General features: G+C 32.8%; 3 protein-coding genes across 4 annotated transcripts; 2 read left to right on the top strand and 1 right to left on the bottom strand.

The window, feature by feature from the left end:
• The first annotated feature begins 1312 nt into the window (after positions 1-1312).
• Positions 1313-5350, top strand: LOC113863756 (pectinesterase-like). The gene is made up of 3 exons (XM_027497449.1): positions 1313-2168; positions 2526-2686; positions 4656-5350. Exons 1-3 carry the CDS (start codon positions 1345-1347, stop codon positions 5348-5350), a joined length of 1680 nt encoding a protein of 559 aa, XP_027353250.1. The 5' UTR covers positions 1313-1344.
• A 4928-nt stretch (positions 5351-10278) lies between these two features.
• On the top strand, positions 10279-12391 carry LOC113862809 (endoglucanase 17). The gene is made up of 8 exons (XM_027496024.1): positions 10279-10461; positions 10536-10742; positions 10824-11024; positions 11137-11229; positions 11334-11495; positions 11590-11701; positions 11815-11978; positions 12059-12391. The coding sequence occupies exons 1-8, from the start codon at positions 10414-10416 to the stop codon at positions 12389-12391; spliced, it is 1320 nt and encodes a 439-aa protein (XP_027351825.1). The 5' UTR covers positions 10279-10413.
• Positions 12392-14058: 1667 nt separating this feature from the next.
• On the bottom strand, positions 14059-20290 carry LOC113863028 (sucrose synthase 2). 2 transcript variants are annotated; one of them, XM_027496402.1, is made up of 16 exons: positions 20062-20290; positions 19775-19923; positions 19516-19648; positions 18631-18782; positions 18341-18533; positions 18014-18132; positions 17680-17896; positions 17411-17506; positions 17147-17320; positions 16846-16962; positions 16570-16736; positions 15851-16075; positions 15190-15511; positions 14869-15113; positions 14654-14792; positions 14059-14543 (listed from the first exon to the last, which is right to left on the bottom strand). In XM_027496402.1, the coding sequence occupies exons 1-16, from the start codon at positions 20170-20172 to the stop codon at positions 14505-14507; spliced, it is 2598 nt and encodes an 865-aa protein (XP_027352203.1). In that variant the 5' UTR covers positions 20173-20290; the 3' UTR covers positions 14059-14504. The 2 variants fall into 2 exon arrangements, with proteins under 2 accessions (XP_027352203.1, XP_027352204.1); XM_027496403.1 differs by lacking the exons at positions 19775-19923; positions 20062-20290 and having other exon boundaries at positions 19526-19608.
• Between the last annotated feature and the right edge of the window lie 573 nt (positions 20291-20863).

Below are 20863 nucleotides of genomic sequence, written 5' to 3' on the forward strand. Positions count from 1 at the left end.
AAAATTAAATTAATGATTAAAAATAATTTTTAAATTAAAATTTAGTATATCTCAAAAAAGTTGATATTTTTTTAATAATTATTATCGTTAATTTTATATTAACAGACAATAAAATTAATAATTTAATTAAAAAAATATATTAATATTTTTTAATTTTAAAATATTAAAAAATTATAATTATTAATTTAAAAAATATAAAAACACATTCTCAATTTGATGCGAACTCAGGGAGCACCTTAAGATTTTCCTGTTGAAATCAGTAGACTTATCTGGTCTCTCCCCTGACCCATGTCTAAAGATATTTTTGTCACGTATGAAAATCATAATAGTGCACGGATCTGGTCCTGTCGCTGTGCCCTGTGAAGTCGGTTGAAGTTTGCAATTCAAAACTCTAAGTGCATGTTGAGTTTAAGCATTGTAGAACAAACTTTAAAAATACTTTTTTATATACTTAGTTTTTTACAGTATAGCTTTTTTTTCCTTTTCAAAATATTTTTCTTCCTTATGTATAAATTAATGTAAATATTTATTATATAAATATCATTTCTCTTAAACATGATCATAAGCACAAACATGCTACACTGAGTGTAGTATATGTAAAACAATATACTTAATAATATTTTTTATCTTTCAAATAAATAAAAAAACATGATCTACTTGTTAATTTTTTCTGCTTAAAATTCTCAACCTTTTTTTTTTCATTTAAGTAGTTAGGTATTTAATATTAATTTGGGGTATAAAATAATTTTAAGAATAGATAAATCATAAATTTAGTAAAAAAAATAACAGTAATATGTGAGATTAAATTTTGAAAAAAAATAGATATTTTATTTATTCTAGAAGAGATTTAATATTTTGAAGTTAACAAAATTTGAGTAAGAGAATGTTTAAAATAAATTCATAGATTAAAATTGTGATAAAAGAAATTACCAAAATTACAAATACTTTAAGTTAGAATATAATAATCTTAAAAAGTAAATTAATACTAAGAAAATCTACTTTGTGTAATTTTAAAAATAAATATATATGAATTAATTTTGGTTTAGATGATAAAATAAAACTACTTTAAAGTATAAACATTGTGTTTTAAAATATTTTGTGAGTCGCATACCTAAAATTAATTTTATTCATTGCAACGTTAATTTTGTTAAGAAAAATCGTAATCAAACAAATTTAACACTGTAAACAAATTTTGTTCAGATCTGAATAAAATCAAACCCCAGTTGATTCATTTATGCACCCAACTACTCTATCTATATATCATTTCCCATCACCCACTTCGAAAAATACATCCATCTGAGATCCACTCTCTACTATCACTTATCTTCTCCTTAATTCTCTATCATGCATAGCTCCATTAGAAGAAGAACACCACCCTTGCTATCTCATCATGTACCCATTCTCTCCATGGTTTTTGTGCTACTCTGTTCTTCGGCAAAAGCAACAACAAGCCTCCAAGAAACTCACGTCCATTACCAAAAGCACATTCAAGTAGCTAACTCCACATGCGAAGGAACACTTTACCCAGATCTCTGTGTCTCAACCTTAGCATCCTTCCCAGATCTTACCTCCAAATCTGTCCCACAAATTATTTGTTCCGTCGTGAACCATACCATATACGAGGTCAGATTGTCATCCTCAAACTGCAGCGGTCTCCGAAGTAAGCTCCGAGGTCTCCCAACACTCGAACAAAGAGCTCTTGATGACTGTCTCAATTTGTTCGATGCCACCATTGTGGAGCTCAAAACCACCATCGCTGATCTGTCCCACGGCACAATAGGCTCGGAAAGGAACCAGCATTCTAGGACTCTGCTAAGTGGCGCAATGACCAATTTGTACACTTGTTTGGATGGTTTTGCTTACGAGAAAGGAAATGTGAGAGAGAAGATCGAGGGGAAGTTGCATGAGATTTCTCATCACGTTAGTAACGCACTGGCCATGATGAAGAAAGTGCCTGCAGCGAAGAAACCTTCCAAGAGTGAGACATTCCCCGAATATGGTAAGATGAAAGACGGGTTCCCATTGTGGGTGTCCCCCAAAGACCGAAAGTTGCTGCAAGCTGCTGTGAATGAGACCAAGTTTGATCTTGTTGTGGCCAAAGATGGCACTGGTAACTTCGCCACTATAGGGGAAGCAGTGGCCGCAGCTCCAAACTCTAGCACAACAAGGTATGTACTATGGCTTCTCCATCATCACATTATCTTTATATATTCATTAATTATGAGTTGTGATATTCATATACCTACACGATGCTTTTATTTTCTTTTTATTTTATATCACATTAATTATCATGTCTTTTATTTTTTTTCTTTTTATGCTCGGGTCTGTAACAATCACCGTTCATTAATTATAAATGCATGTGGCCCTTTTTTAGCCATTAATGAATAAAATTAATCACATGTTTTATTTTGGGTATGTGAAGAAAAATAAGAGAAAAAAAAATAATGATAACGAAAAAATACTATATAAAAATATGAATACAATTGTTAAACATTAATTGGGTTGTTAATTTTGTGTGGATATAGATTTGTGATACACATAAAAGCCGGGGCATACTTCGAGAATGTGGAGGTAACCAGGAAGAAGACCAATCTGATGCTGGTCGGAGATGGAATTGGAAAGACTGTGGTGAAGGCCAGTAGGAATGTAGTGGACGGGTGGACCACTTTCCAATCAGCTACTGTCGGTGCGTTTCATAAAAACTTTCTTAATCTGGTGCCACTTTTTACCCAGCTTACGATGGTTGGGTTTGATAGGAGTATTCATTATCGGAAAAGTTAAAGAAATAAACATAAAAACCAATCAAACAAACGGATTTGTCTAATTAATTAATGTCTGTTGAATTTAAAGCTAACGATGACAATAACAGTAGTAATTATAAAAAATGTAGAAAAGACAGCAGAAAAATTCCTACTTTTATGAAGCAATCATGAAGGACAGATGTTGCAAAATATCGTTATTTAAGCGATTATAATTATTAGTATAAAAACAGACATGCACTTGCACTATTTGAGAATGGTCAAGGCATCTTTCACTTCCGACGTTGAGTTTTTCAAATATGAAAGTAGGAAACAGAGATCTCATTTTCTGATGCTCTATCTATAGTAACTCCTATTCCCTCTTATCTTTTTTATAGAAACAAATTAATAAATCATAAAAATTTTAAAAAACATATATTTATATATTATACATTTATATTTATTCTAAAAATATCCATATTAAATAAGTAAATTACTGAATTATATATTAAATTCATAAATACTTCGTTCATTTAAATCTCATAATAAAAAGAATGTTAACAAAATTACTCATTAACTCCAATCCCGGGCAATGTCGGTTCACTGCAACGATAAAAATGACTGCTTGTATGTAGTGGTACACATTCTTGGCATTTACAAATGTAAACTATTTTTTCGTGTCTCCAACACAACTTAGATTTGAAAGTCTGAAAATTGAGTACTTGCTTATACCCACTTAAAATGTATTTTATGATGTTTTTTACATAAAAATGATAAATGTGGACCATATAATTATAAATAAAAATTTATAATTAAAAAAATTAAATTCAAATAATCATTTTAAAAGAGATATGTGAAATGAAAAAACAATCATTAAATTTTATTATAAATTAACATTAAAATATAAAAGAGATGTGATCATTTTTAAAATTCATTATATTTTTAAATAATCATATGACTTAAAAAAGTTAATCTTAACCATTTATGTATGATTGTATAGTTTAATTTTATCTTTATTATTCTCATATAAAACAAATCTCACTAGATGCATTTCATGTGTGTACTATATTGTAGACAACACAATAAAAAGCAATCCATATAAAAAAAATAATCATAAGATATATAGGATAAGAGATGTGTCTCACATTATTGTGAGAAAATATATTATTTTAGATCTCATATTGGAGTTTGGGATGTGAAATGGGCAGAAGAAAGAAAGAAAAAAAAAAAAAAAAAGAGGAAGCAAGAAACGTTAAATGATATGAAAAAAAATACATATTCTTATACCAATTTTTATATTTACTTCTGTTTTTTATTTCTCTTATTTATCATATCATCTTCTTTTTTTCTAACTCTATCTTCCCAGCACTCATTTAACGAGTATCAATGAATTATTTTTCAAAAATTATAGAAGTATAATAGTCATTATTGTGCTTTTCCATCAAGGACAACATATTACATAACAAAAAATCTCGCATCCGACTTGACACCTTGGCCTAAACATTTAATTCATTTTATGGTAGTTGCCGACAACTCTAGCTATAAAGACACGAGAATACACATGTGTAGAAATTACTAACCTTTTTTTATTTTTTGGCCAGGAGAAATTTCTAACCTTAGCTTCTTCAGTCTTTACTGTCCTTTTTTTTCCTTCCTGAATTCAGGACTAACCTTTTGAGTTGGGTAACAGATGGAGTCCACGTTGCTCCAACCCAACTAAAGGGGAATTCCTCTTTTGGGTCTTCCTCACTTTTCAGTGCATGAGGCCAGCGTTGCCAATTTCTTATTTTATGCTATGCTTTTTTATTTGACCCAAAAAAATGCTATGCTCTTTTATTATTCTTTGTATTTTATTCTATATTTTCTTCACTAATTAAAGTATAAAATGCTACCCTTGATAACATTTGTGGATTTCAGCTGTGGTGGGAGACGGATTCATAGCGAAGGGTATAACCTTTGAGAACTATGCTGGGCCAAGCAAACACCAAGCTGTGGCACTGAGGAGCGGTGCTGACTTCTCAGCCTTCTACAAATGCAGCTTTGTTGGCTACCAAGACACTCTCTATGTCCACTCCCTCCGTCAATTCTTCCGCGATTGTGACATTTATGGCACCATAGACTTCATCTTTGGCAATGCAGCAGTGGTCCTACAAAACTGTAACTTATACGCACGCAAGCCATTAGAAAACCAGAAGAACCTGTTCACTGCACAAGGCAGAGAAGACCCCAACCAAAACACTGGCATTTCCATCTTGAACTGCAAGGTTGCATCTTCTGCTGATTTGACCCCAGTTAAAACTTCGTTCAAGAATTACTTGGGTCGCCCTTGGAAAAGGTATTCAAGAACTGTTTATCTAAATTCTTACATGGAAGATCTTATAGACCCAGCTGGGTGGTTGGAATGGAATGGCACGTTTGCATTGGACACATTGTATTATGCGGAGTACAACAATAGGGGTCCAGGTTCGAATACAAGTGGCAGAGTTACGTGGCCTGGTTATAGGGTCCTCAAGAACGCCACCGAGGCAAGACAGTTCACAGTTGGACAGTTCATTCAAGGCGATGCATGGTTGGACTCCACCAACATTCCATTCTTCCCTGATTTAAGTTGAATCAATGGTTGTGGCTTAGTACTCTTAGCCTGCCAGTTAATGCTCTTTTGGTGTCCCCGTTATTTCGTGAAATAAGAAATGTGTGTTGTGGAAATGGAATGGAAAAATAAGGTAATTGTTCTTTGCAACAATATTCATGCATGCAATTTAATTATGGAATATATGTAATCACAGAGTTTGCACGTAATTATGATTGCAATGCGGAATTAGGAAACAGTTTCTTTTTTCTTGTTACATTACAACAGAGATCTTAAGATCAAAATTTTGAATGGAAACACATGTGTAAGCAAACTAAGAGCTAAATATGACAACTATCTAATGAGGCTAGCTAAATCTGTGTTTAGATAATTTTACGTTTAAATAAGTAGAAATTTATACTTATTTTAGTATTATTAACTATAACTTTTGTGTCAATCATTAACTAATTAATATGCTTAAAATTTGTCGATTCATGTTATAAATTTAATGTATTTTCAAAGCACACTAATATTAAATTAAAAATCAAGTATTTTAAAATATATTTGATGACATTAAACGACAAGGACATCGACTAAAAGCCTCTTCATTGAGTTCAGTGAATGAGTATGAAAAAAATCCACCGGATATAAAACTAAAAGGGCAGGCTAATTTATTTCTATTAATATTGAGATATAAATTGTAGTTTTTTTTAATATTATTAAATGAATAAATTTGCTGTCTGAGTAGCAAACGGGTTAAGTTGAAAACTGAAACTTCACACAGACACACACACACACACAGAGGCTACACAGCGGGAAGCTGATTTCTTTTTATCCACTACGTAAACTTTTTATTTTATTGAAACTTTACGAGTCCAATGTGTTGGGCTAAAACCCCACTCTCAACTTTGGGATAGAAATTGTGCTCAAATAAAAATAAACTATTTTTGACTTAAAAAAGAAAAAGAAAAAGAAAGTAAACCATTTTCTAGCCATGCATATTACTACTAAGAGTAAATCATTTTCTTCTAAAAGAAAGTTTACTCATCTTAGTATGACTTTCTTTCTTCTAATTAATAACTATTTTATTGGTCTCGTTAGTTAACGTTTTATCTTCGTTCAATTGAAAATACTGATATTTTACTATTTAATATTAGTAAAATTGAATGATTTTAATAACGGTTAGTTAAGTAAAAAAGAAGCTTTGAAAACTAAATTTAGATAATTTAATATTTTAATAAATATTAAATGGACTGACTCTATTATCAATTAAAATATAAAATAAAATTAATTATAATAATAAATAACTTCACATCTAATAAGTCTAGAAGATAAAATTTAAATAAAATTATAATTATAATAATTTTAATAAATTAATTTAAAAATATCTTATTTTAAAATTAGTTTTAGGTTTGAATAGAAATCAAATCACCGCTGTTAGGTCCACAACTCTAACGTTCAAAATGCCACTGAGAATTGTTATTCTAAAAGAAGGAAGGCTCATTTAATAGTGTCCAGCAACCAACCGGAGAATGATCACGGGATGTAAATGAAACCTGAGTAGTATAAGTAATGATGAAGCTAGCACCACCGTAAATAACAAAAAGCAAGCTTCTGCATTAGCGTAGTTAAACTTAACATTACACCTTAATCTTTGTTCGCAGAAAAAACTATTATACATGTTTTTGGGCTTTTCTAAGAAATAATCTTGCTCAAAGCACGTGGAATGTTATGAAATGGGGTTTGTCGCAATTATGGTGTTCATGAAATGTTTGTATGCTTGATAGGTCTTTGTGGCTATGAAATAGGTTCGACCAGGTATTAACTTGGCCACTTATGGCTCTTGTAACGTGCGTGAAATTTGCTCATGTCAAGATAGTGGAAATATTTACTCATCTGCAAGTTGATTTAGATTCCCGCATTGCTTCCCATCTGTTAGTGATATGCTTCTCATAAATAGACTCCCTTGTCACTAACTGAAACTAAAGAAAACTACGACTGTGTCTGGAAGGATGATCACAAGAGAGAAAGTGATGAGCAATGGAATGACTATTCGTTAGTGTAAGAGTTTGTTTCTTATGTAACGTCACTCTAATTTGAGGTGAACAGATTGAATCCTATTAATAAATATTACATTTTGCTAACTCATAACTAAGATGAAAGTAAAAACAAGTTAACTTCCCTTTAAATTGTCTTTGTTAATTTGCAAATGATAGTTGACATTATTATGTAAATGAGACAATTAAGTGACTATTTAATTTAAATTGGTAGAATGAATTTAAAATTATTGGCATATTCAAGTTTCGTCAAATATTTGAAAAAATAAACAAAATTTATCAAATATGCAATAAATTATAAAATTTACGTAGTTTATATATCCAACTCAAAATGTCTAAAATAACCCGAACGTAGGAATGATAATGCATCTATATTCATTGGATACTTACAAAAATATCTACAAGGATAATATATATATATATATATATATATATATATATATATTATTTAGAAGCTTATTTGTTGTCAATAAGGTAATAAACCTATTTGATAAAAAAAAAAAAAGTTTGTGACTTTTAAATATAACATGATTTTTCAGGAACTGGTTTATAAAAAAAATTTAAGTAATATTCAGCTTACTAAAAGTTAATCTTTAATATGTTTTTTTATTTTCATACTTATCCTTTTAATTAATTTATACTTATAGAAATAACTTAATGATATTTTATAGTCATATAAAAAATCTTAGTAAATAAAACTAATTAATTATAAACTATAAGCTTCCTTTCTGCCTAGAATTCTGTGAGGGATGACATTGACGACCAAAGGCCGAAAGTTCTTTAGCGTATCTGCAGAAGTTCCATACCGATGGATGGGGGTTGATGGTGGTTCATGGATCTTAATGAGTGATATTTCTATGGTATTTCTTCTCTTCTCCATGCTTGTGTTCATCACCTTTCTCCGACAGTTTTTCCGTTTTCGAGCACCGAACACTTGTTTTATTTGTTTGTTCACAAATAGTTGAGTTCATATATACTCTCCATCCAAGTCGTGCCCAAAAACTTCTCTCGATTCAAGCGCTGGCTAGATCCATTGCCCCAGAAATACAATTTTCTTTCTCTTAATATCCTTTTATCCATGTCAAATATTTATATCATATAAATAGTCTAGTAGCTAAAAAATTCATTGATAAATAATAATTTGACAATTTTACTAATTAATTATAATATAATAATTAGATTCCTCACATTGTGCAATATTTTATTTTTCTCAACGAATGAGTAAGGATAAAGATAGTATTGTTTATAAAACAGTTGTTATACTCTTCTTCTTTTTTTAATCTTTTTTTCCTTCTTTTCTCCCTTTGTTTTACAAAAATTGTAAAAATACAATATCCACACACATTTAAACAAAAATTAAGTGCATTTTTTTTCACATTATTTTAAAGCAATTATCACACTTTTATTAATTTAAAAAATAAAATGTGGGACTTTTTTATAATAATCTTTTCTTGCGCATAATGTTAATTTTGATTCATAAAACTTAGAGAACTATAATAAAATAAAAATCATATATGTCATAAAGGTACAACTGAGGAACAAACTTCATATGTATTTTTTTATCAAAATTATTAAAATAAAAAAGGAAAGAATGAGTGAATTATTCTTAGTAAAATGTTTTTTTATTTATCAAAAGTTAAATAAATTTTGTTGTTTCTTTATACACACCTGTACAAATTCATACTTATACATAATTTTTGTGTATTTAGATTAACATTAAGTTTACTTATACATAAATTTATTTTAATATTAAGTTGAACTAATTTTAATTAATTTTTGAACACATTTCATATTTTTTTCATAACTCTTGTTTTTTAGATTTATAGTCTTATCAGGGTGAGAGAGAAATTAGATATGGAGGCAAGAACACAAGAAAGCGAGAGAAGAAGCCTAATAGAAGAAAAGAAAAAAAGCTAGATGAGGAGAGAAGAGGAGGGAGATGAGTGGGGTGAAGGAGAGGGGAGGAAAGGAAAGCTAAACGAGGAGAGAGAAAGAAGAAGAGATAAGGAAGGTAAGAAAAAAAAGAGGATGATTAGATTGGGAGGAGAGGGGAAAAGAAAAAATTAAAGTAATAAAAAAAATTAAATTTTTTTTATATATTTTTACTTAAGCTAATTATATGCTACAATGTATTTTTATTTTTATTTAAGTGATTTTTTTTAATTTAAATAAAAATTAACTAAAATGAATTTGTATTAGTTTAAGCAAAAATCATTTAAAAGAAAAAAACTACTGTCTAGATGAGGAGAAAAAGGAAGAGATGGAGACAAGAATACAAGAGAGCAGGAGAAGAAGACTAATAAGAAAAAAAAAGAGCTAGATGAGGAGAGAAAGGAAGAGAGATGAGTGAGGTGAAGGAGAGGGGAGGAAATGAGAGCTAAACTAGGAGAGAGAGAAGGAGATTGAGTGAGGTTGAAAGAAGAAGAAATAAAGAAAGTAAGAAAAGAAATAGACTAAAAAGGAAAGAAGAAGAGAGTGATTAGATTAAAAGGAGAGGAGAAAAGAGAAAACTGAAATAATGAAAAAAAAAAAGTATTTTTTTTTACATATTTTCACTTAAGCTAATTATATGCTGCAATGTATTTTTATTTTTATTTAAGTGATTTTTTTTAATTTAAACAAAAATTAACTAAAACGAATTTGTATTAGTTTAAGCAAAAATCATTTAAAAGAAAAAACTACGCTCTACAGTCTCCGTCAAAACTGCGGTGCAGTAGGATGCGGCCTAATTATTATTGTTGCATTGTAAGCAAGCAAGTAGGACGTTAGAGGGGCAGCTTTTGCTTTTTATAAATAGAGGCAGAACAAGTGATAGCATAGCCTTGCAGTTTTGGTTGGTTCATTTTTCTTTGGGCAGAGTGAGTGAGTGAGTATGACTTATTTTTGTCTCATTTTCCATTTTTCTCTTCTCTTCTCCACTACACTCTTCGTCCCTGCCCTTTCCCTCCACCACCCTCGCTTTGCAACACACAACTACAAAGATGCTCTCTCCAAATCCATCATCTTCTTCGAGGGTCAAAGGTCAGGGAAGCTCCCTTCTACTCAGAGGATGTCTTGGAGGATGGATTCTGCTCTCTCTGATGGCTCCACCATGCATGTATGTGTAATAAATCATACCGCATTCTTATTTGTCTCAGTTCTTGTTTATTTAAGTGTAAACATGCAATGCAGGTTGATTTGGTTGGAGGGTACTACGATGCAGGGGACAATGTCAAGTTCGGTTTTCCCATGGCCTTTACCACCACCATGCTTTCGTGGAGTGTTGTTGAGTTTGGAGGGGTGATGAAAGGTGAGTTGCAGAATGCCAGAGAGGCCATTCGTTGGGCCACGGATTATCTTCTCAAAGCTACTGTACATCCAGACACAATTTATGTTCAGGTTAGTTTTCTGTTTTTCTGTTCCTATTACAGAGAAGAAAGCAAGGGAAGTGTTATGATTGAGGGTGGGTTTTACTTGCAGGTGGGAGATGCTGAGAAGGACCACGCTTGTTGGGAGAGACCTGAGGACATGGATACCCCAAGAAGTGTCTTTAAGATAGATAGAAACAACCCCGGTTCAGATGTGGCTGCAGAAACTGCTGCGGCTCTTGCAGCTGCTTCTCTGGCTTTCAGAAAAACTGACCCCACCTACTCCAAAACTTTGGTTAGGAGGGCTATCCGTGTAAGTGTTTGTTTGATTTGGGATGAAATTGAGAACGTTTTGAATATAATGGAGTTCTCACTTATTCCAACTCATGCTTAAAATATGACATTGTAATTGTTTATGGATGTAGGTTTTCCAGTTTGCTGATAAGTACAGGGGAGCCTACAGCACTGGGTTGAAGGCCATTGTGTGCCCCTTCTATTGCTCTTACTCTGGTTATCAGGTAAGTTGTAATATTTTACCGTGCACATTTGATGGTGTGCATTTTGGGGGGATTAAGTTTAATAATGTATTAAACTAACAAGTGTTTCCTTGGATATATGGCAGGATGAGCTGTTATGGGGTGCTGCTTGGTTGCACAAGGCTACTAAGAACCCAATGTACTTAAACTACATTAAGGTTAATGGACAGACCCTTGGTGCTGCAGACTCTGACAATATCTTTGGATGGGATAACAAACATGTTGGAGCAAGAATACTGCTTTCTAAGGTTCCGAATTCCATCACATTTCGTCTTACTGTCTTTTCCAGGGTTGGTGACAATGATAATGGTTTCCAACTCACATTTGTGCTATGGATTTTAGGAATTTCTTGTTCGGAAGGTGCAATCCCTTCATGACTACAAGGGTCACGCGGACAATTTCATCTGTTCTGTTATCCCTGGTGGCTCTTTCTCTTCTGCCCAATACACCCCAGGTGAGGTTCCTTTTCCCTTTTCTCTTACTTTTGTTCACATTCTCCAAGTCTCAACCGTGTGGTCCAATGTGTAACGGTTACCTGTGATTCCTGGCTCTTCAAAAACTTTGCAGGTGGGCTTCTGTTCAAGATGAGTGATAGCAACATGCAATATGTCACGTCCACTTCCTTCTTACTCCTAACTTATGCTAAATACTTGACCACAGCCCATATGGCTGTGAACTGTGGTGGTACCACTATAACTCCAAAGAGGCTTCGGGCTATAGCCAAAAAACAGGTAAAAAAAAAAAGAGCTATCATATCTAGTATGTTGCTAATGTGCTTTTAAAAAATGTGCATTTTGTTCTTATTTTATAGGTGGATTACTTGCTAGGAGACAACCCCTTGAAAATGTCGTACATGGTGGGGTATGGTACGAGATACCCACGAAGGATACACCACAGGGGCTCATCCCTTCCGTCCATTGGTGTTCACCCCGGCAAGATCCAATGCTCAGAAGGATTCAGTGTGATGAACTCACAATCACCCAACCCCAACATTCTAGTGGGTGCCGTTGTTGGAGGGCCCGATCTGCATGATAGGTTCCCGGATGAACGGTCAGATTATGAGCAATCAGAACCAGCTACTTATATTAACGCACCTCTTGTAGGAGCACTTGCATATCTCGCACACTCATTTGGCCAACTGTAGAGCGTAGTAATGTCTCCTGCTTGTGTATGCGCATCTCTTGTTTTATAATATTATTTTACTAGATTAAGCAGATTGTTGACTATTTTGTATTCCTTGGAATTGCACAAGGTATGGAGTGGATAAACAGCTATTGTGCAATCCCCCAACCTTGAAGCACGTTGTTCAAAGCAAAAATAGATAGCCTTGTGTTATGTTTTAGGAGTATTTTACACTTTGTTAGTAGTGTTAGGACTTGGGTGCTCAACCTATCTATTGCTCTGACCAAAATTTCGTGTCAGAGATGGCGTTAATTTGATCAGTGGAAGGTTATGTTTTTAATTTATTTGGTTCATTGCGGCGATGATCCTGCACTTGTGTTGCTATATATTAAACTATCATTTAGGACACTAGTATATGTGTCCGGTGGTAATTAGCATCCTTGTTAAGATTTAGGAGCTTAAAAACTCATTTTCGGATGCGGCTGTGTTATAAATTACATTACTTTCCGATTCACATTATGCATTTAGTTGTCTTAAGATATTTATCATTTTAAAATGTTAATAAAATGTTTATTTTTTTAACATTCTCTTGTTTATTAATACTTTACTTGAATAATTAAATGAGCTGATAATTATATTTTAACTTTTTAAAATGAAGACATTTTCAAAAAAATGTCATCATAATAATTTACATAACTAGTAAATTTTTAAAAGTCATTAAAGATAAATAATATAAACCAAAAGAATTGGCGTTTGAATCGAGAGGCGGAAATAGAATCCCTTGGAATCGAGGTTCCTTGAAACTTGGAAATAATGAGTTGATACTAGCCAAGCGTTGCAGGGGTAGATATGGAAAGGAAAGAGACGTAGTTCACGGGTCACTCTGTAATCAAAATATTTTAACGAGCAGTGTATAATAACGAGTTTTGACCATTGAAAGTGACGGAGAGGAAGAAAGAAGAATTTGAGTCACATGTGAACAAAAGAGGGAGATTGAGGATCATACAGTCAAAAAAGCTGGTTAGGCTGCGTTATGTCAGAACTGAGAAGTAAGGAGTGCAACTCTTGCAAGACGGAAAGACATTCCCCAATGGTTGGGCCCATTAAGGGAGGGTGGCAGGTTAATTATTAGCTTAATTATACTTTATTCTTTTATGTAATATATGGAATTTTTATTTAATTCTTATTTATATATTAAAATTAAAGTTTTCAATCATTTTAAATTTTTATAATCAACTATTTCAATTATTATTTTTTGCTATTTAAAATCTTTGAATTTTCGTAAATTGAGTTCGTTACATCATTTTCAACCTTTTTCTACCAATTAAATAATTTAATTCAAATTTTAAAAAATCAATTTTCTCTTTAACCCAGCACCACAAATTTTCTACCAATATTTTATTCAATTAATTTTTTCTATCTTTAACCTCTCATTAATAATTGTATGTTTTGTATTCCTTAACCACGGCAAGAACCTTTATATAATAACATTGGTGAGCGTGTAGCATCATTCTAAATGGTCTTGAAAAAAATTTTAAAATAAATACACAGTAATTTTTAATAAAAAATTTAAAACACTGGTTGATAAAATTTTAATTAAAAATAACTATATAAACAAGAAAAATTATACTTCACCTGGTTTTTTTTCCGAGTATATGCATGTGGTTGTATGCATTGATGGCACCAAGAGGATATTAATAATGTTTTATTTACTTACACAAAACAATATTTTTTAATGAATCTTAATTCTTATCACATGCAGCGCCATAATACAAATAATTAAGCCTTGATTAAAAGCAATACCCTTCACGTGGAAATTGACTCACTAGTTCTAAGTTGTCTTTTTTAAGTAGCCATAAGATTCATCATGATTTATTCTAAACCCTAAATAAAAAGGATAATAATCCACACAGGTAACTTCCAGGTCAAGATGATGGATAGCTGCAAATCAAACAAAAACAAGTAACATCCAAATCCAACAGCCAGAGCCCAGCATTAGTGACATGATAATCGAAGTTAACATAGAAAAAGTCTTCCATGAGACTCCTCAGGTCCGCATCACAAGTTATTTAAACACGAGGGGCAAACTCATATACACATATACGACTCTTATTGTAGTGAAAATGTTTAGCTAGTTAACTTGCGTCGTCCTTTGCTAGTGGAACAGACTTTGCCTGCACAAAATTAATGCTATAAATTAAGAAGACATAGTTCATAACCCTGCATGATAGTATCCCGACCCTTTTTCCAAAACTAACAAAGGAGCAAATGTAACATCACTCACCAAATCACGAAACTTAAGGATGTAGAACATCTCAAGATATCGTCGAGTTTCACGCCTCTCCAATTTGGAAACGTATTTCCAGAAACTATAAACTCCCGCCAAGGTCATAAGCCTTTCAGAATAAATCTTCCATGTGTACCTGTTATTTTTCGCTTAGCATTTAGTGTGTCACCAGAAAGAAAAAAAAAACTTTTTTTTTAATCAAAATTAAATACCTTTCGTAAATTCTTTGAAGCCCTCCATCAGATACCTTATTCCAATGGCTTGGCTCCTCCTTGCATTTCTGGAAGAATTCAACCAACCGCTCTGAAGCTTGATCAGGGTGATAAGGATCAATATGGAATCCTGATATACCATGCTCAATGATCTCAGCAGGACCACCATGGCAAGTAGCAAATGTGGGGAGTCCACAAGTCATGGCCTCCACAACTGTAAGTCCAAAAGCTTCATAGAAAGCAGGCTGCAGCACGGGAGGAACAGTTAACAACGATACGGGAGCAGTTTGATCAAACAGTAAAGAGACATTAGTATAATACCTGAATGAAAGCACCTTTTGTGTCTGCTATGTAGCGATACAGCTCCCCGTTACGTGCTCGGTTTGTTTGGGCAGCGATCCACCGAAAATCACCATTCAAATTATATGTTTTCATGAGATCATGCATCTTCTCTATTTCTGCAATTTCTTCTCTGTCCCTGGACTGACTGACATCAATGTAACCAGCTACAACGACAAGGTTGACCAGTTCCCTCAATTTGCTGTTCTTACCATAGCTTTCTACCAAACCGGTTATGTTTTTCACTCTGTCGAGCCTTGCCATAGAGAAAATTATGGGCTTTGACCGGTCCTTTAGCGAGCCACTGCCACAGATAGACAGATAAATTCTTTAGCTGTCATAGTCACTTATTCGTATCTGACAAATGCGGCATGCTTCTTAGCAGTTCCTAAAAATGGTTTTAGATATTGAAAATAAGCATGTCGTACGGGCAGGTTTAATCCTGGCATAGGTACTGAAGGACAAGTGATTTCTTGAAAGTGAAGTTAATGAACCACAGTTATATAAAGTTTTTGCCTGATACATAACAGATAGCATGGTAGAATTGTCAAAGTAATCAGAAGATCAATTATTTATGGAGATGTGGATTGTTGTAGCAATAAACAGCCCAAATTAAAATTTTCTGCAATTGAAATAGACTCACATGTATTCATCAGTCTGCTCAGTATCATATAATAGCTTTTCAATCGAACCATGCAGGGCCGTAAGCCTTTTCTGCTTTTCGGAGTAGGGGAAATATATTGACATATCTGCTCCAGGAGAGACAATATTGAACTTGGGATCAAAAACATCAATGCCATGTACAACCCTATAGAGTCCAGGAAGAGTAAAAGCAGTGTGGCTCTCATACTGGCCAACAGTATTCTTCCTGAAATAACACACAAGAAAATAAAATGAGTAGCATTAACATATTTGAAAACCAAAAAATATAACTAGGAAAAAGACTTAGAAGAAAAAGTAAGTTAGCACAAGAGATGGGTATGTGAGAAGCCTAAAGAGGATAATAGAAATTGTAACTCATATGCCTGCCAGAGAGATTTCAAAGATAATAGAAATCACTAGGTATAGCAATAATAGCATCATATAACTGCGAGGATTTTCGTAAGCCATGGGAGTCACAGTCACCATAAACATATTAGGAAAGTTGAGACAAAAAAACTATGCGATACCAAAAACAGGATAAGTTTTGGGATAGTCATAGGATACCTGCATGCCAAATGGGTATGCAGGTTTCATGAAAAGAAGCCAATAATATTACCAAGCAAGTGTTATAAGGGGAAGAAGGGTATAAAGCAGTATCAGAAGAATTGACATTGTGACAAATCATAAGTAAACTGTTTATCATAAAAAAAAAACACTTACGTTCCTGCAATCTCTTGGTATGTACTGGTGATGATAAAATCAGCATTGTTCATGGCTATTAGGTCAGCAGTGAACTGGCATGAAAAATGGTATTTATCCTCAAATTTCTTCCAATAGATATCTGAATCTGGATATTTTGTCTTCTCAAGTGCATGCGCGATTGTGCACTGCACATACAAACGTTCAAATCAATTAAGTTGGATTATTAGCATAACATGATATGAGCTTTCACATTTCGTATGGCAAAATAAGAAGATACAGAGGAGGGACAAGAACCTGTGTAACTCCCATTTTATAAGCCAATAAAGATGCAACAAGATTCCCATCACTGTAGTTTCCAATGATGAAATCAGGATAACCCTGCAACTCAGCAGCAATTTCACTGGCAACATCCTGTTGATGTAAAATGACGTAACCATCAATGTTAAATGGAAATGCTGGCACATGAAGTATATTATGCATTATTACAAGTCTTTACCATGCCTAAAGAAAGCTAAGAAACCAACAATTCCTAATGATGATATTGATTCATGATCCTGTGAACAATTCTAGCTAATACATGTTGATAGACATTTACCTCAGCATAAGTCTCTAGATAAGGCCACACGTCAAACCTTGAGATCCATTTGCGGAGAGTTCCGCTATCTGATCTGAATGGAACTCGCAAAATATGAGTGTAGTCAGTACCACTGACTCTTTCTAGTCGCTGATTGCATGTTGTCCCCTTTGCATCAGGTATTAACCTTGTGACCTTCAGAATAGCAGAGTATTATTAATTTGATTTGAACTGAAAAAACAAGCAACTAGAACACCCTTATCAATATGAAGAAATTACACTTACAATTAAAATTCTAGGAGTGAAATCAAGTCCTTGTTTCTGGATCCGAAGGAGCATCTCATTTTCAAGGGCACGCACTTGATCTAATATATAAACAACCTGCATATAAAACCTTTAATGTAGGATGGTGCTCATATATAATATACAACTCAAACAATGCAAGACAAAAGGATGGAGACAACTAAGGAAACAAGAACTAGAAAGAGGGGGCTTTGAACAACATATAAATGTCCAGCTCAACTGTTATTTCACAGCATGTGATAAAAATATACCTGCCCACCAGTGTCAGGCAAACCCAAGACATTGGCTTGCCCAAAGTAGCCATGAGGAGATAATATAACAACATTGAACACCATAGGCACTCTCCCAAGAAAAGTCTCTAATGTAGAAGGATCAGGAGCCTGAAGAATATCCAACAACAGGTGCATCATCTCCAATACCCGCTGAGCAGTATCACCCCAACCTCTCTCAAAACCCATTCCTTGCAATCTACATTCAGAAAAGAGTCAAAGGAAAATATTTTTAACTAAAATGTCCTAAAAATTTCTCACACCATTTATGCTGCTAAGTGAATGTAGGTGAACCCATTATCAAAAATAAGCTTACACATATTCAAACTCAGAATAGGGTGTATCACGTGCTTGCTTAGAAAGATAATCCTCAGCCTTGACCAAAGCAGACTGAAGTTTGGAGATGGATTGTATTCGATCATTTAACATCAGTGCCTGTAACATGATAAGAAAGGAGATAATTTTTTTACAATCTATATAGATCCCTTGCACCAAAATAAAAATTACAAATTTGACATTGAATACTAAGTTTAAGAGTATATAATCTTTTAGAGGGCCAAGTTACATTTTTGAAACTATAGCTCCTGTCATGTAACATAATCACTTCATTAGAAGTAAGAAGTACATAACAAAGCAAACTTACATGGCCTTTGTATTTGTGAACTCGAAGGAAATCAAGCAAAGGTTCCAAGGAATCTTTATTGCGAAACATAATTGAAGAAAGGTGGCGGTTAAGAAATTGGACACCATTGCCAATGGACGATGAGCGGCTCGGCCGAGGAAACGAGGCATTAAATGGCTCAAAATCAAGCTCCAATACAAGATTGTCATTAATCCTAATGCACAACATAAAACAAAAACAGCTTTGAGTTACAGTATAGTACATGGTCAGAGTTTATTTCTTTAATAAAAGATAAGCAGTAAATTTCTCACTTTCCATCTACAAGTTCTTCTTTGAAGTTGAGATATTCAGAAACGCCTAATTGCTCCACACTGAGTTCAAAGACATTAACACGGACATATTCCCAAACACCAGGTCTCGGGCGAACTGCTATTGCCACAAAAGGAGGCAAAACTATGGCTTCCTGTCATAAAAATAATGAGCATTTTTATGCCATATCTTATGTCTTCCATTGTGATAGTAACGTAACTTTCCCGAATATGACAGTTTCGTTCGTTGACAGTACCAACAATCAAAATTTACCCAAAAAAAAAAACATTTTTTTTTACATAAGAATGTAAATGTATAATAAATATTTTATTTTTTAATAAAAAATTGTTATTATTAGATAAAGGCCGTTAATTTATTTAGTTGTATCTAGCCTCCGGCAGACTGGTACTAATGTTCCAGACCATTGTTAGGCAGACAGATCAATTGCATGTCACACTTTGCAATTGCAATTACTATAGGATTCAGTTCCAACTCAATGCAATTTGCTTCGAATAGATAAAAACAATGACTTAAACATGCAATATTAAACCCTTTTCATTTGAGTTATAAAATCTATGTCAAAATATTTCAAGACAGCAAAACTTGTAATTGTCCTGTATAACGTATGGAGTGAGTACAATAAGACTATTCATGGGTGAAATTTTTCGTCACGAAGACAAGTAACAGTGTAACACACCATTCAATTTTAAAAAATATATATATATATATATATATATATTTATTATCAGGTAAAATAACCCTACTAACTTTCAAAAATGGGCCCTACATGAAATTTTCATAAAAAAAAAAATAGAGAGAGAGAGAAAAATAGCGTCATGAATTTCCAAAAAATGAGTTGATCTAAACCAAATTTATTATATAGTGACCTGTGCAGACTTGATAATTTCACCGAAAGGGCCATTTTTAAGATCAACTGTTGCTTGATCCTCCCCAGGGATGTTGTCAAGCTCATCAATCAAATTATGAGGCTGCAAAATCCCTTTTCCCTGTGCCACATACCTTCAAACAGAACAACAAGTATCCACAAATACACTCTTAGAAAGACACAAAAGTAGAGCGACAGAGAGAGACGTGCATCAAACATCAATTAAGAAAAAAAAACAAAAACTGGGGTTGATGAAGAACCTGGAGAGGAGAGAAATGAGTTCGTTGCGATGAGCAGAGAGAGTATCTTCAACTCGGTCTCTGATACTGGGAACCCGACCAAGTTTTGGTTGCGTAGACATGACGATCACTTTGTATATATGTCTGTTATGTTCTTCCCAGCTTCGGAACTGACACAACTTAGATAGAATTGGAATTTGGAATTGGAAAAAGCATTAAAGTTAAAGAGAGTGATAACTATGACGTGTAGTGCGGATCATAAGAGCTGAGCATTATATAGTAAGAGAAATACAGAGAAGATGGGTTACGTGGCGATCCTTCTGTATTTTACTCCGTATTGTCGTTGAATGAGAATATAATATGTTTGACACCAAAATGTTATTTACGCTTAAAATGGATTTATCGATAAAATTCGACATAAATAGTAGATTGTTTATTTTTTATTTTTCTAAAGATCTTTAGAGAGGTTTAATTTTTAGGCTTGTGTATGCAAATGGAAATGATAAAACCAATGATAAAAAATTAATGAATATTAAATGAATCTTCATCCTCTTGAACTTATAAATTTAATATGAGACCACTGTCTTAATACGTGAAAATACAAATATTTTATATCGCATAACAACTAAATTCTGTTTTTTTTTTATTGTTCTTAAGGGGATGAAAATAATTTATATTGTTCAACTGGTTTGTTTTTCATGCTTTTATAATTATTATTATTTAAGTAAATTATATTTTAATGTTACGGTAAGGTGATGTATATTGAATGATATAAAACGAAGGCTTATAATTTTTATTTTTTTTTTTGGAATTATGGTGATGGTATTAACTGTGACATTTTCTTTCTTTCTTTTTTTTAAGGAAAGAGAGAGGATATATATTTTTAATTTTAAATTAAAAATTATATATTATATATAATAATAAATATATAATTAATATATTAAATTTATGTTAATATATTAATTTATATATTTTTATTATTGTAAAAAATTAACTTTAAATGTATTTATTTAAAGTATAAAATATGCCTTTCTTTTCTTTCCAAAATATTTCCGTACAAACAACTTCATAACAAATATCTAAAAAAATTAATTAAAAATTCATTTAGTT

Source organism: Abrus precatorius, unplaced genomic scaffold (genome assembly GCF_003935025.1).
Source record: "Abrus precatorius isolate BTA unplaced genomic scaffold, Abrus_2018 Scaffold3, whole genome shotgun sequence".
NCBI lineage: Eukaryota > Viridiplantae > Streptophyta > Magnoliopsida > Fabales > Fabaceae > Abrus > Abrus precatorius.